General features: G+C 41.9%; 1 protein-coding gene across 1 annotated transcript in view; it reads left to right on the forward strand.

The window, feature by feature from the left end:
- Positions 1 to 3,022: 3,022 nt before the first annotated feature.
- Positions 3,023 to 14,412, forward strand: part of JAM3 (junctional adhesion molecule 3) — a 58,280-nt gene continuing 46,890 nt past the window's right edge. The window contains exon 1 of the mRNA XM_060787303.2: positions 3,023 to 3,146. Coding sequence (XP_060643286.2) covers positions 3,092 to 3,146 — 55 coding nt within the window. The 5' untranslated portion in view covers positions 3,023 to 3,091. The remainder of the gene's footprint in view (positions 3,147 to 14,412) is intronic.

Raw genomic sequence — 14,412 nt, forward strand, 5'->3', positions numbered from 1 at the left:
AGCTCCTTAAGATATATAATAAGTATGAATAGAAATGTCGTCTTTCAAGTGAGCATGGGAGCAAAGGTATCTTTGAAAAGAAAAAGAGAAAAGAGTAAAAGGAAAAGAGAGCACTGCTGTCCCAAAAACTTCAGCCAAATAAAGATCTGGGTAAATCATCAGAATGCAGTACACACGCACACACATTATAGGAAATTTATTTGCCATGGTAAAGAAGTTCTTGGGTGCATCTGCACTATAGAATTGATGCAGTTCCACACTACTTTAACTGCCATGTCTTAATACCATGGAACCATAGGGGTTGTAGTTTTACAAGGCCTACCAAAATTAACTGGTGATTCACCAAACTACAATTCCCAAGATTCTGTTTGATGCTGTCAAGTTGCAGTGATTCTGTAGAGGCACCCTTGATCACATTTCTGGAGATAACACTATTGTGTTGGTTCAAAAGCCAGGAATATACGAGGGTTACAAGGCAAGTAGCTCTTGTAGGGAATTTTGCAGGGGAAGTTGTTATCACTGCCATGTAGCGGGAAGCCAGCAGAAGTGAACGAGCAGTGCCAGTCGTCAGTAGTTCATTGATTGCCGTTGTGGTGAGGGTTAGAGATAAGTGTCCTCATTTTGTTTCCCTTCTGTCTCCTTCATAACAATACTTACTTACTTACTTGCTTACTTACTTACTTACTTACTTATATGATCCCTCGTTGTCCGAGTAGGATAGTCTTCCAGGGTCAGTGTCCTGGTGGTGGGTCTGTAGGTGACTGTGGAGCCCTATTCTTGATCTGCATCTTCTCCCACAGTGTGGGCATCAGTTTCCAGGTGGAAGGCAGTCCTGGTCGGGGTTGGCTTGCCTTCCTCTTGGCACGTTTCTCTCTTTTGCCCTCCATTCGTGCCTCTTCAAATTCTACATGCTGGTCACAGCTAACTTCCAGCTGGAGCGCTCAAGGGCCAGGGCTTCCCAGTTCTCGGAGTCTATGCCACAGTTTTTGAGGCTGGCTTTGAACCCATCTTTAAACCTCTTTTCCTGCCCACCTACATTCCGTTTTCCATTTTTGAGTTTGGAGTAGAGCAACCGCTTTGGCAGACGGTGGTCAGGCATCTGGACAACGTGGCCGGTCCAACAGAGTTGATGGCGGAGGACCATCACTTCAATGCTGGTGGTCGTTGCTTCTTCCAGCACGCTGATATATGTCCGCTTGTCTTCCCAAGAGATTAGCAGGATTTTTAGGAGGCAGCGCTGATGGAATCGTTCCAGGAGTTGCATGTGACATCTGTAGACAGTCCACGTTTTGCAGACATATAGCAGAGTTGGGAGGACAATAGCTTTATAAACAAGCACCTTGGTATCCCTATGGATACCAAGTCCTCAAACACTCTCTGCTTCATTTGGAAGAATGCTGTACTCGCAGAGCTCAGGTGGTGTTGTATTTCGGTGTCAATGTTGACTTTGAGCATCCACACACCACTCAAGCAACACAAGAGTTGTTGACTTCATTTGTTTGGGATGTTTTAAGCCACCCCTCTAACAGCCCCAATCTCGTACTTAGTGTCTATCATCTGTTCACTAATTTGAAGGAACACCTGGGTGGAAAACACTTTTCTGACAATGATGAGGTGAAAATTGAAGTGATAAACTGGCTGAAAAAGGTGGCAGGAGACTTCTATGACACAGGTACCAAAAAACTCATTGCACGGATGACAAAATGTATTGAATTGAATGCTGATTACGTGGAAAAATAATGTAATACCTATGCTACAATCCATGTTTTATTAAAATATATTCATTCTTTCTCTTTAAAAAATCTTGTAACCTTACTTTCCGGATATCCCTCTCATATATATATATTTCCCATCTCAACTATTCTGGTAGATTCTGATCTTCTAAACAGGCAATATCTGAAATGTTTATGCGATTGCTATCTGGGCTCAAAGCAGTGAATCATTGGCGTTCCAATACATTGAAGGCTGCTGTGATCATGAAACTATCCTCGAGGGAGCTGCCTGTTAGGATTTTCTGCTCTTGAAATAGCTCAGGCTTGTTGACCTTTCGGTTGTGTCTGCACAACTTTTAATCATCTACTTTAGAAGAGGCATCCAGCTCTTTCCCAGCTCTCCATTTGAGGAGGAAAATCTATATTCACTTGGCTCTATTTTTACTACACAAGGAGGCCTGCAAGAACAGACCCCAGCGTGTGCACCAAAAGTCACCTCTTCTCCTGGCTTTCCATTGGAACCAAGAGAGAGAGAGAGAGAGCCCCTCTGGCTGGAGGTATCTCCCACCTCCGCTCCCTCCTTTGTTTTTGTGCCTACCTTCAGGAAAGGTGGGCATCTCCACCTCTCTCTCTCTCTCTTGGTCCCAATGGCTGAGGAGAAAGTCAGGAGAAGACGTGAGTTTTGGTGCACACGCCGGGATCTTCAGGCACGCCTCCGGACCCAAAGCGGGTCAGGCAAGGGAGCAAGTGCGGCAAGTGTAGTTACTGGGATGTATAGTTCACCTACAATCAAAGAGCATTCTGAACTCCACCAATGATGGAATTGAACCAAATATGGCACACAGAACTCCCACGACAAACAGAACATATGTATCAATAATTGGTTGGGGGGGGGGCGCCAAAATACTGTTTGCTTACTGTTGAAAATTACCTCTGCTTGCATTTCTGGAGGGACTCTGATTTTTTTTGCTTCTCATAGAATTTGGTGCAGCAGTAAAAACTTCATGGGCAAACCAGTTTTTTCCCCCCTTCAACCTGTATAATTTTGGGGGGTGGTTCAAATCCCTCAACTGACTCCTTGGCAACGGGCTTGATTATGGGAACCCAGGCCCCAATCTGTGCCTCTTCCCCTCTTGCTGCTCAGCCAGTCCCTAGCATGGCTGAGGATGCGGTTGCCGGGGCAACGGGAGCCCCAGCATCCCGGGTCGCCTAGCAACCGTTGCCCGGGCTCTGGAGCATCCTCCTCCTCCTCCTTCTCTTGCTGCTGCTCCTCCTCTTTCTTTCTCCCTCCCTCCTCCTTTCCCTCTTTCTCTCTCCTCCCACCGGAGAAAGAGGCTGGGAGCCGGCCAGGCGGGGAATGCGCAAGTCCCATCCCCATCATGGCGCTCGGGCGGCGGGTGCTGCTCCTCTTGTGGCTCCTTTCCCCCTTGCTCCGTGAGTAGTTATTGCTATTCCTTTTCTGCCTTTAGAGAGGGTGGAGGGGGGGGGGGTTCTCCTGGAGTCCCCCATCAGGATCCAAGCCTGAAGGGGGCAAGAGTCTGGGGAGCAATGGGAAATTGCACTAGGCTTTCCAATGATGCTTCCTTTGGGGGAAATTTCCTTCCTCACTCCACTCATCTCCATCATTCTCAGTTGGGAAGTTTTCTGAGACAGGAGAGAAGCTATGGATACCGCCTGTGGCTGTGGGCATTGGAGTTGTTTTTGTGATGTGGAAAAAGAGCTGGAGGAGAGAAGAGGGAAAATATATATTACTAGGTTGCTGTGAGTTTTCCAGGCTGTATGGCCATGTTCCAGAAGCATTCTCTCCTGACGTTTCGCCTGCATCTATGGCAGGCGTCCTCTGAGGTTGAGAGGTCTGTTGGAAAATAGGGGGAAAAGTGATTACTGTTTAGGTTTGAAAGCAAAACTGTGTTGCTTTGTGGCTCATATTTGGAGCAGAGATTGGACAGGAAAGTAAAGTTTGAGGATTCTTCCAATGCCGAATGGCCCCTTTAAATAGCCTTCATTCTGGGATTGTTATTTATTTCCTTGTTTATTTACGAAATTTATATGTCACCCTTCTCACCCCAAAGGGGTGGGAGGAGTGGCTTACAAGATAGATAGATAGATAGATAGATAGAGGGGATGGATGGATGGATAGATAGACAGGTAGATATGGAGGATGGGTGGGTGGGATAGATAGATAGATAGACAGACAGACAGACACAGGCCCATAGCCAGGATTTTGGTTCGGGGAGGGGGGGGGACTGAGTTTGGTTCGGGGGGGGGGGCTGAGTCTGAGTGAAAGAGGGTCTACCCTAGCAAACCTTTTGTATTGTTACCCCAATACCCCCATGCATATGGGATATATTGAGCATGGTGATCAGATTATGATATGAATAAACATAACAGTTTAAATAATGGACCAGTAAGGCCTTTTCACAGACCACCATGAGAATTTCGGGGGGGGGGGGTTGGTGGGCTGAAGCCCCCCAAGCCCCCCTCCCCCGGCTACATGCTTGGACAGACAGACAGACAGATAGATACGCACACGCACACTAGCCATCCCCTGCCACGCGTTGCTGTGGCCCAGTATGTTGATTTGGAAAATAAAGTAATGAGAAAGTGTTGGTTTCTAATATATGTAATTTCTTTATGCTCGTGGGTAAACAGTATTTCTTGCTGTTTTTTGTCAGTGTTGATGTGGAGAGTGTCTGGTTTGCCTACTCTGGAATATGCAACATATCATTGTCCTTCTTTAAGGGTCCCTTTCAAATCTATGATACAATATCTGTGTGTATTTGAATCATATCAATCTATCTATGGCTGGATGGCTCTTTGTCAGGAGGATTACGTTTTCCTGCCCTGATGAAGGGAGTTGGATTGGGTGGCCTTAAGTATTTTCTGTTGGTCATGGGGGTTCTGTGTGGGAAGTTTGCCCCGATTCTGTCATTTGTGGGGTTCAGAATGCTCTTTGATTGTAGATGAACTGTGAATCCCAGTGACTACAACTCCCAAATGTCAAGATCTATTTTCCCCAAAGTCCATCTGTGTTGATATTTGGGCGTATTGAGTGCTTGTGCCAAGTTTGGTCCAGATCCATCATTGTTGGGGTCCACAGTACTCTCTGGATGTAGATGAACTACAACTTCCAAACTCAAGGTCAATGCCCACCAAACACTTCTAGTATTTTCTGTTGGTCATGGGAGGCCTGTGTGTCAAGTTTGGTTCAATTCCATCGTTGATGGAGTTCAGAATGCTCTTTGATTGTAGGTGAACTATAAATCCCAGCAACAACAACTTCCAAATGACAAAATCATAATTTTTTGAGTCATGGTCACTCCTTGTGTTGTGAGACGTTTTGTTGCCAATTTTGGTGTGATTTCGTTCATTGGTTCTTTTGTTTTTAAGGTACTCATTATGCACAGAGCATTTATATATATATATATACATACAATATATTATATTACTAGCCATCCCCTGCCACACGTTGCTGTGGCCCAGTCTGTGTATATGTGCTTTGTGTGTGTATATATGTGTATATATGTATATATGTGATCTTGTGCATGCATTGTAATGCATTTTTTGGCTTTTTTAAACCCTTCCACTGTGTTTTTCAGTGGTTTTATGAATGATGGTCACTCATTGGCCTGATAGATGACTTGTGTCCAAATTTGGTGTCAATTCGTTCAGTGTTTTTTTAGTTATGTTAATCCCACAAACAAACGAACATTACATTTTTGTTTATATAGATTAGCAGAGTACAATATGTGTAATATATAATTTATAATTAATGTTATTATATAGTATTATTATTATATAGTATTACATTATAATATTATTATCAATATTATATGTATATACAATATATTATATTATTAGCATAGCACAATATTAGTATTATATATTACTATATTGTACTATACCACTATACTGTAGTATTATTCGTAATATTATGTGTAATATATAATTTATAATTAAGATTGTTATATAGTATTATTATATTGTATTACATTATAATATTCTTATCAATATTATATGTATATACAATATATTATATTATTAGCATAGCACAATATTAGCATTATATATTACTATATTGTACCATACCACTAAACTGTAATATTATTAATAATATTACATGTAATATATAATTTATAATTAATATTATTATGCTGTATTACATTATAATATTATTATAAATATATGTATATACAATATATTATATTATATTATTAGCATAGCACAATATTAGTATTATATATTACTATATTCAACTATACTACTATACTGTAATATTATTAGTAATATTATGTGTAGTATATAATTTATAATTAATATTATTATATTGTATTACATTATAATATTATTATCAATATTATATGTATATACAATATATTATATTATTAGCATAGCACAATATTAGCATTATATATTACTATATTCTACTATACTACTATACTGTAATTTTATTAGTAATATTACGTGTAATATATAATTTATAATTAATATTAATATATTGTATTATTATATTGTATTACATTATAATATTATTATCAATATTATATGCATAAACAATATATTATATTATTAGTATAGCACAATATTAGCATTATATATTACTATATTGTACCATACCACTAAACTGTAATATTATTATTAGTAATATTATTAGCATAGCTCAATATTAGTATTATATAGTACTATATTGTTGCTGGGGAGAGAGGAAATACATTGTTCAAAGATTTAAAGGGAAAATAATTACGTAGGGAATATTGAGGCGATACATAAACTGTTTACATTAATATTACTCCTGCCTATGTAGTAATTGTCAATATATGTGCCCATAAAGAGCAGAGGTTGAAATGCAACTACTGTATGTAGAAGTAAAGGACATGAAGTCCAGTTGTGTGGAGGTTAGTGCTCATCTCCATTCCTAAGCCAAAGAGCCAGCGTTGTCCGTAGACGCCACCAAGGTCATGTGGCCAGCATGACTGCATGGAGCGCCATTACCTTCCTGCCGGTACGGTACCTATTGATCTACTTACATTTGCATGTTTTCGAACTGCTGGATTGGCAGAAGCTGGGGCTGACAGCGGGTGGTCATGCCGCTGCCCAGATTCAAACCGCCGACCTTTCAGTCAGCAAATTCAGCAGCTCAGCAGTTTAATCCACTGTGCCACCGGGGGTTCCCCAACTATGTAAAACAGAATTATATTTTAATATTTTAATAACTGTCTTTGCATTAAGCAGAAGAGAAGTCAGTTGTGTTTATAATATTTTTTACTTACTTACTTTTTTAATATATATATAGATAGATTTGTGTGTTATTGTTTATACGTGAGTTATATTAATTGTACTGTTTTATTTGCTTGCTGCTTTGTTTTTACTGATGTGTTGTTGGTTTTCGTCAGGTGCAGGAGCAAAATTATGGAGTGGGAATATTTTTGTGTTTGATTCTTTGGTTCTTTGGTTTTTGTGCCTGTTTTTATTTTGTTTATTTTGTTTATTTTTTTCAGTTTCTTGGGTTTAAGTTACATTTTTAACATTAATTATTATTAATTATTAAAATTAACAATAATTAATGATATATATGAAATATATTATATTATAATAATTATATAATCTAATAATAATAATAATAATAATAATAATCAATAGTTCTTGGGTTCCCTGATGGGAATATATCCCCCACTTTTCCAGAGAACGGGGGAATGAGGAATGTGTTGCTTGGCAAAAGCAGACAGATTGGATACTGGATCCTATTCACTTGGCAACAGAGAGAGCCATTGTTCCAAGAGCCCCGCACAAATGTTTGCAGCTTTAATTGCCAAAACATTTGCTAATTCCATTCACGGTGGCTATTAATAAAGGCTTCAGGGAGGAGAGAAAACGAGGGGTGTGGGGAAAGCAGGCTGGGGAGCTGGAAGCCTGTATTTGGGGTGTATTATTATTATTCTTGTCTTCAGAGAGAACACGTAGCTGGGAGTAACGTGATATTTTTGACATGGAAAATAAAGTTCCCTCTGAAGGTTATTGCTTGTACATTTCCAAGAAAATAGAGAGTTGTGTCTATAAGCAGCGGAGTCTTGTGTCATAAGCATATGCAAGTTTCTTTGGAAAATATAAATATTTTTGTCTGTGTTGGGAGGATGGCATTTCATCGTACTTGGATAATGCTAGGCTTTCTTATTCTAATTCTGGGTAGATATTTTGTTTTATGACTTCCTCCTATTTTAGGCATGGATTTTTGTCTTCCTCTTGTGACACCCCTTTTAGGTGTGGAAACTAGCATCGGAGCCAACTATACCATGTTGAATGTATTGTCGAAGGCAAACTATATACTGTTGATGGATACCTGGCTGCTCTCCCCTTTCCTTCCTTCCTTCCTCCCTTCCTTCCTTCCTTCCTTCCTTCCTTCCTTCCTTCCTTCCTTCTACTATGACTCTCCCCTTTTCCTTTTTTCCTTCCTTCCTTCCTTCCTTCCTTCCTTCCTTCCTTCCTTCCGTCCTTCCTTCCGCTGTGACTCCCCCTTCCTTCCTTCCTTCCTTCCTTCCTTCCTTCCTTCCTTCCTTCCTTCCTTCCACTATGACTCTCCCCTTTTCCTTCTTTGCTTCTTTCCTTCCTTCCTTCCTTCCTTCCTTCCTTCCTTCCTTCCTTTCGTCCTTCCTTCCGCTGTGACTCCCCCTTCCTTCCTTCCTTACTTCCTTCCTTCCTTCCACTATGACTCTCCCCTTTTCCTTCTTTGCTTCTTTCCTTCCTTCCTTCCTTCCTTCCTTCCTTTCGTCCTTCCTTCCGTTGTGACTCCCCCTTCCTTCCTTCCTTCCTTCCTTCTGCTGTGACTCTCCCCTTTCAGTGTTTTGTCAGTGTTTATGGTTTTCAAATGACGGCTGATATATTTTGGCAAAGTACCCAGTGTACTGATGACCACTGGGACCACCTGTACTGGTTTATGCCAGAACCTTTGTAGTTGGATTTTGAGGTCCTGATAATTGATGAGTTTTTCCTGTTGTTTTTCCTCAATGCGACTCTCACCTGGTATGGCGACATCAATCATCCAGACTTTTTTCTTTTCCACAATCATAATGTCTGGTGTATTGTGTTCCAAAACTTTGTCAGTCTGGATTCGAAAGTCCCACAGTATTTTTGCGTGTTCATTTTCCACGACCTTTGCGGGTTTATGATCCCACCAGTTCTTTCCTACTGGCAGGTGGTACTTGTGACATAAGTTTCAGTGAATCATTTGAGCCACAGAGTTGTGCCTCTGTTTGTAGTCTGCCTGTGCGATTTCCTTGCAGCAGCTGAGGATACAATCAATGGTTTCATCAGCTTCCTTACACATTCTGCTATTATTATTAACTTTCTTTATACCACTCCTTTCTCCCCGTGGGGAATCAAGGCAACTAACTTTGTAGCCAGATCAGGAAATCCTTGCATAAATAAACAAAATAAACAAAAATATTTTGAACTTACTGATACTATAGTTCACTTCCAAAATGCTTACAGGGATAACTTTTTTCCCATGTACGATTTCCTGTTTGTGTGCTTTTTAAAACTTGGGGTGGGCAGCAATTGAGGCAAGCAAATCTTCTCTCCCCCCCCCCCCCCCTTCACTCTAATTTGCTTTTTACACAAAAGGATTCCAGAGACATTTGCTATTTACTTTGCCTTTTGTAGGCAGGAACATACTGCTATAGTAGGATCAGCTGCAAGCTCTATTGCACTATTTCCTGGAGACATATTGCTGCCAACCAGCAACTGGAAGCCTATGGCCCTATCTTTGCTGCCATTACAGTGTAAATCAAACTGGATTATATGGCAGTGTAGACTCATATACTCCAGTTCAATGCAATTCAGTCTGCATTATATGGCAGTGTAGATGTGGCCTGTGTTTCTCCAGTTTTCCTTCTTTGCCCTCTAAATGCTGTTAAACAACTTCCAGCTAGGCTGAGGACAAGAAAGAAAAGAACAGAAGCTGGGTAGCATCTTAGAGGATGCTTGCCATAGATGCAGGCGAAACGTCAGGAGAGAATGCCTCTAGAACATGGCCATATAGCCCGAAAAAACCTACAACAATCCACACCTAGAAGTATCCAGTCGATTTATAGTTCTTTCCTTTTTTTATAATCACAAAACAGATTATAATTTAAGGGAAGTGGCTTCTTCAGCAGAGAATCTGGACCAAACAACCCAATTATTTGCCTGTTGGGCAACCTTTTTCACGTCTTATGAATCCACCCTCCTTTGTGTCAATTTAGGCTGGGACAGATTTAATCCCAAGTCTTGCTGAAATAGTTGGGAGTCCTGGCATTCTCTGGGGCCACAAATAGGCTTTGCGCCTACAAAGGCCTTTTTGTCGGAGGCGTATTTCTCATACTCCGCTCCTTTTCAAGATATAACATCCAGTTGTCTCTCTAGGAAACAAGTGCTCGAAAGCCAGCTGTCTGAGCCTGTGGTGTAGTTGTAAGGTTATGGATTTTGGGCTACGAAGGCTCCTAAATTGGAAAGAAGGATGTGAATGATATGAATGCCACACGTGTTGTAACTGCTGGGCAATAAAAATAGCAATTCTTTCCAAGTTTGTCAAACTGGGCAACAGTTTGGTGTAAGTCCATCACAGCTTGGAAAATGAACTTTCTGGGTTGACATCCCTCACAGAAGTGTGACATCCCCAAATCCAGCATTTCCAATCCTGGAAACTGAGTATAGCTTGGAAAAGTTCCTTTTTGGAGGATGGCAACTCCTAGTACTATTCCTACGTTTAAAAATGCAACCTTTCCAAAAACTCTGAAATTTAGCAGAAAGTCTTAGGCAAGGGCTGGTGTCTCTCATCCAGCATTAAATCACCAGTAACTTTTCCAATCTCCATCAGACCGTAAGAGAAGCATCTGCGCGTCTCCCCCTCCCTTCATGTCCAGTTTACAGCTGTTGGCAAAGAATGTGTGATATTAGCAAGCTGCTTCTCGCTGTCGACATTTATCACAACTGTTTTTGTGGCTGAAGTGCTTTTTGGTTCATGTAGAGAGGAGTGTGAGTGTATGCTTGTGTGCTGGCTTCTTTGTATGTGCGCTTGAAAGCCAAAGCTGGGGAGCTGGCACTGAACTTGGGATTCCTTTCTTTTTCTGACCTGTTAATTTGTGTTACCCGGGATTAATAGCACATTTCTTCCATCCCAGGCAGAGTGTGTTCACTGCCCTGGTGACCCTGTCTGCGTGCTTTGAACTAGGAATAAGGTATGGGATGCTAACAACAACAACAACAACAACATTATAGGTTTCTGAGATCAGTCTCCAATTTTATGTGGTTCATTTGGGGTAAATGGGAATAATCTCTGGAAACCAAAGAATCCCAATGCAGATATATCTCAGGTCCCTCCCACACAGTAGTATGAAATCCACATTGAACTGGATTATATGACAGTGCGGACTCAGATAACCCAGTTCAAAGCGGATATTGTGGATTTTCTGTCTTGATATTGTGGGTTATATGATTGTGTGAAAGGGTCCATCTACATTGATATGTAATGCAGTTCAAGGCAGTTACCTGTGTTATATGAGTCTACGCCAGGCATGGTAAACTTTCTAACTTGGGGGCCTCATGCTAGCATTCCCTGCTCGGAGGACAGGTTGCCCGATGAAGGAAGGAAGGAAGGAGGGAGGGAGTGCGGGAGGGAGGGAAGGAAGGAAGTACGATAGAGAGGAAGGGAAGGGTGGAAGGGGAAAGAGGGAGAGAAGGGAGGAAAGAGGGAAGGAAAGACAAAAGGGAAAGGATAGAGGAAAGGGAAGGAGGAAAGAAAAAGAGGAGGAAGAAAGGAAGGAAGAGAAGGATGGAAGAAAGGGAAAGATAAAAGAGGAAGGGAAGGAGGTAAGGAGGAAGGAAAAAGAGAAGTAAGGGAAGGGTTAAAGGAAGGAAGGGAAGGAGAAAGGAAAGAGAAGGAAGGAAACAAACAGGAGGAAATGATAGGAGGAAGGAAGCGAAGGAGGAAAGAAAAAGAGAAGGAAGGAAAGAGAGAAGGGTGGAAGGGAATGGAGGGAGAAAGAGGGAGGGAGGGGAAGGAAGGAGGAAAGAGAGAAGGAAGGAAAGACAAAAGGGAAGAAAGAAAGGAAGGAGAGGGAGAGGAAAGGAAGGACAAAAGGGTGGAAGGGAAGGAAGGAGGTAGAAAGAAGGAGGGAAGGAAGGTAGGGAGGGAAGGAGGAAGGAAAGAGAGAAGGAAGGGTAGGATGGAGAGAGAGAGAAGGGCCTGAGAAAAGAGCCCAAGGGGCCACATCCGGTTCTGGGCCTGGGTCTGCCCATACCTGCTCTACATTGACCACATAATTCAGTTTCAAAATGCATTATATGACAATGTAGATGGAGATGTTGTGGGTGTGTATTTGGCTATGACTTTATTAACACAATAATTGCTACCAAAGGAAAAAAATATTGTGGAAAGAATACTAGTAGATTCCTGCACCAGAAGAAATAAGAGCAATTGAACACTTTCCAGCAAACTTTATTTGGAATTTATTATGAATTATGGAATTGCCAGCCAAGCCTTCCATAAGTAAATAAAACCATTTTTAGTCTTTAGAAACCACTTCAAAGTTGGTTCACAAATGTGTCCAATTTTTCTTTTCACAAGACTTTGCTTTTCTCATGATTTCTATTTCGGTGCCCATCTGACTCCTAGATCTATGCCTTTTAAAGATAGTTATAAAGCTGTAAGGGGTGCTTGGAAGGAGGTGGTGAAATAGACAACCTGCTTTCCCTTTCTCTCTTGTTTTGTTGTCGTCACATGTTTGGGAAGGCATTCTGGAGGCAGCTGCTGTTAACTTTGCTTGGCTCTCGCAGCAGCTCCAAGAGAACGGCTGGAGTGCCATCTCATTCCTTCCCAGCCAAATCTTTATTTAGTCATTTACTGCAAACATGCTTCTGCAACCTGGCATTGAAAGTTTGTTATTCCAGTCTTTTTTCACCATCCTCCCAGTGCATCCCAGAATTTCCAGTTAGACTCCGTTATGGCAGAATGGTAGCCAAGTTTGTTGGGTCTCTTTATTGCCATGTTTGCACTGATGGAGTGTCCTAGAAAGCATTTGGCAATGCTGTGCTGCTGAAAATGGCAGGGAAAATTTGGCAAAGTTTTAAGTTACTTAGAGAACCGGCTTTCTGTAATAATCTGAGTGTTCGGCTATAGCTCTGGAGACCAGAATTTAATTTCCCGCTTCTCCATGGAAACCCATTGGATGACCTTGGGTGAGTCATACACTCTCAGTCCAGGAAACCCCTGATAGGGTTGACTTTGCATCACCATAAGTCAGAAATGACTCGAAGGCAAACAACAACAAATTATAAAGTTCAGTTGTGGCAGGACAGTCGACCTTCCCATTAGGCAAAATGAAATCCTTTCCAGGTAACTGGTGCTGAAGGTGAGATAGGAGATGCGATGTTGGAGAGCAAAGGTATATATTCCATGTAGTAATAGGTAAAGAAATAAAGCCCGACTGCTCATTGGAGGGAAGAATAGTAGAGGCCAAGATGAAGTACTTTGGCCACATCATGAGAAGAAAGGAAAGCTTAGAGAAGAGAATGATGCTGGGGGAAATGGAAGGAAAAAGGAAGAGGGGTCAACCATGGGCAAGATGAATGGATGGCATCATTGAAGTGACTGGCTTGACTCTGAAAGTGCTGGGGGTGGCCACGGCCAACAGGGAGTTCTGATGTGGGCTGGTCCAGGCCATGAAGAGTATATATTCCATTTATATATTCCATGTAGTAATAGGTAAAGAAATAAAGAAATTAAGCCCGACTGCTCGTTGGAGGGAAGAATAGTAGAGGCAAAGTTGAAGTCCTTTGGCTACATCATGAGAAGAAAGGAAAGCTTAGAGAAGAGAATGATGCTGGGGGAAATGGAAGGAAAAAGGAAGAGGGGCCGACCAAGGGCAAGATGGATGGGTGGCATCCTTGAAGTGACTGGATCTTGAAAGAGCTGGGGGTGATGAAGGCTAACAGGGAGCTCTGGCGTGGACTGGTCCATGAAGTCATGAAGAGTCGGAAACAACTGAACGAATGAACAACAATAGATAAAAGTTTCCCTTGACATTAGGTCTAGTTGTGTCCGACTCTGGGATTGGTGCTCATCTCTGTTTCTAAGCCAAAGAACCAGCATTGTCCATAGACACCTCCAAGGTCATGTGGCCAGCATGACTGCATGGAGCACCGTTACCTTCCCACCATAGCTGTTATTGATGTACTCACATTTGCATGTTTTTGAACTACTAGGTTGGCAGAAGCTGGGGCTAACAGCGGGAGCTCACTCCACTCCACGGATTCAAACCAACGACCTTTCAGTCAGCAATTTCAGCAAATCAGCTGTTTAACCTGCTGCGCCACTGGAGGCTCCCTATATCTCATGCTCTCAAAATGTTCAGCTAACTGAGAATACTTTCCCACCGCCAAATGTGACCCAGGTACCACCACTCTCTTTAAGTTTGGTACATGGAAATGGCAGCTTTGTTTTAGCCCCAGGCTTTCCATCACTGATCTTGCCACTGCGTAAACTCCTGCTCAGCTGCCCGAAAGGACACCAGGATGGCCGGGAACACAGTTTGAGAAACCACTGGGCTAGAACAATGGCAAGTTGTTTCTGCTCGCCTTTGCTCTTTAGCAAATTGTATCTCTTCCTTTGGCAGTCTGAGCAATCCCCTCTTTGCTTTTTGTGCCTGCCTGTTGAGGCAGAACGGGA

The sequence above is a fragment of the Anolis sagrei genome, chromosome 7 (genome assembly GCF_037176765.1).
Source record: "Anolis sagrei isolate rAnoSag1 chromosome 7, rAnoSag1.mat, whole genome shotgun sequence".
In the NCBI taxonomy this organism is placed as follows: domain Eukaryota; kingdom Metazoa; phylum Chordata; class Lepidosauria; order Squamata; family Dactyloidae; genus Anolis; species Anolis sagrei.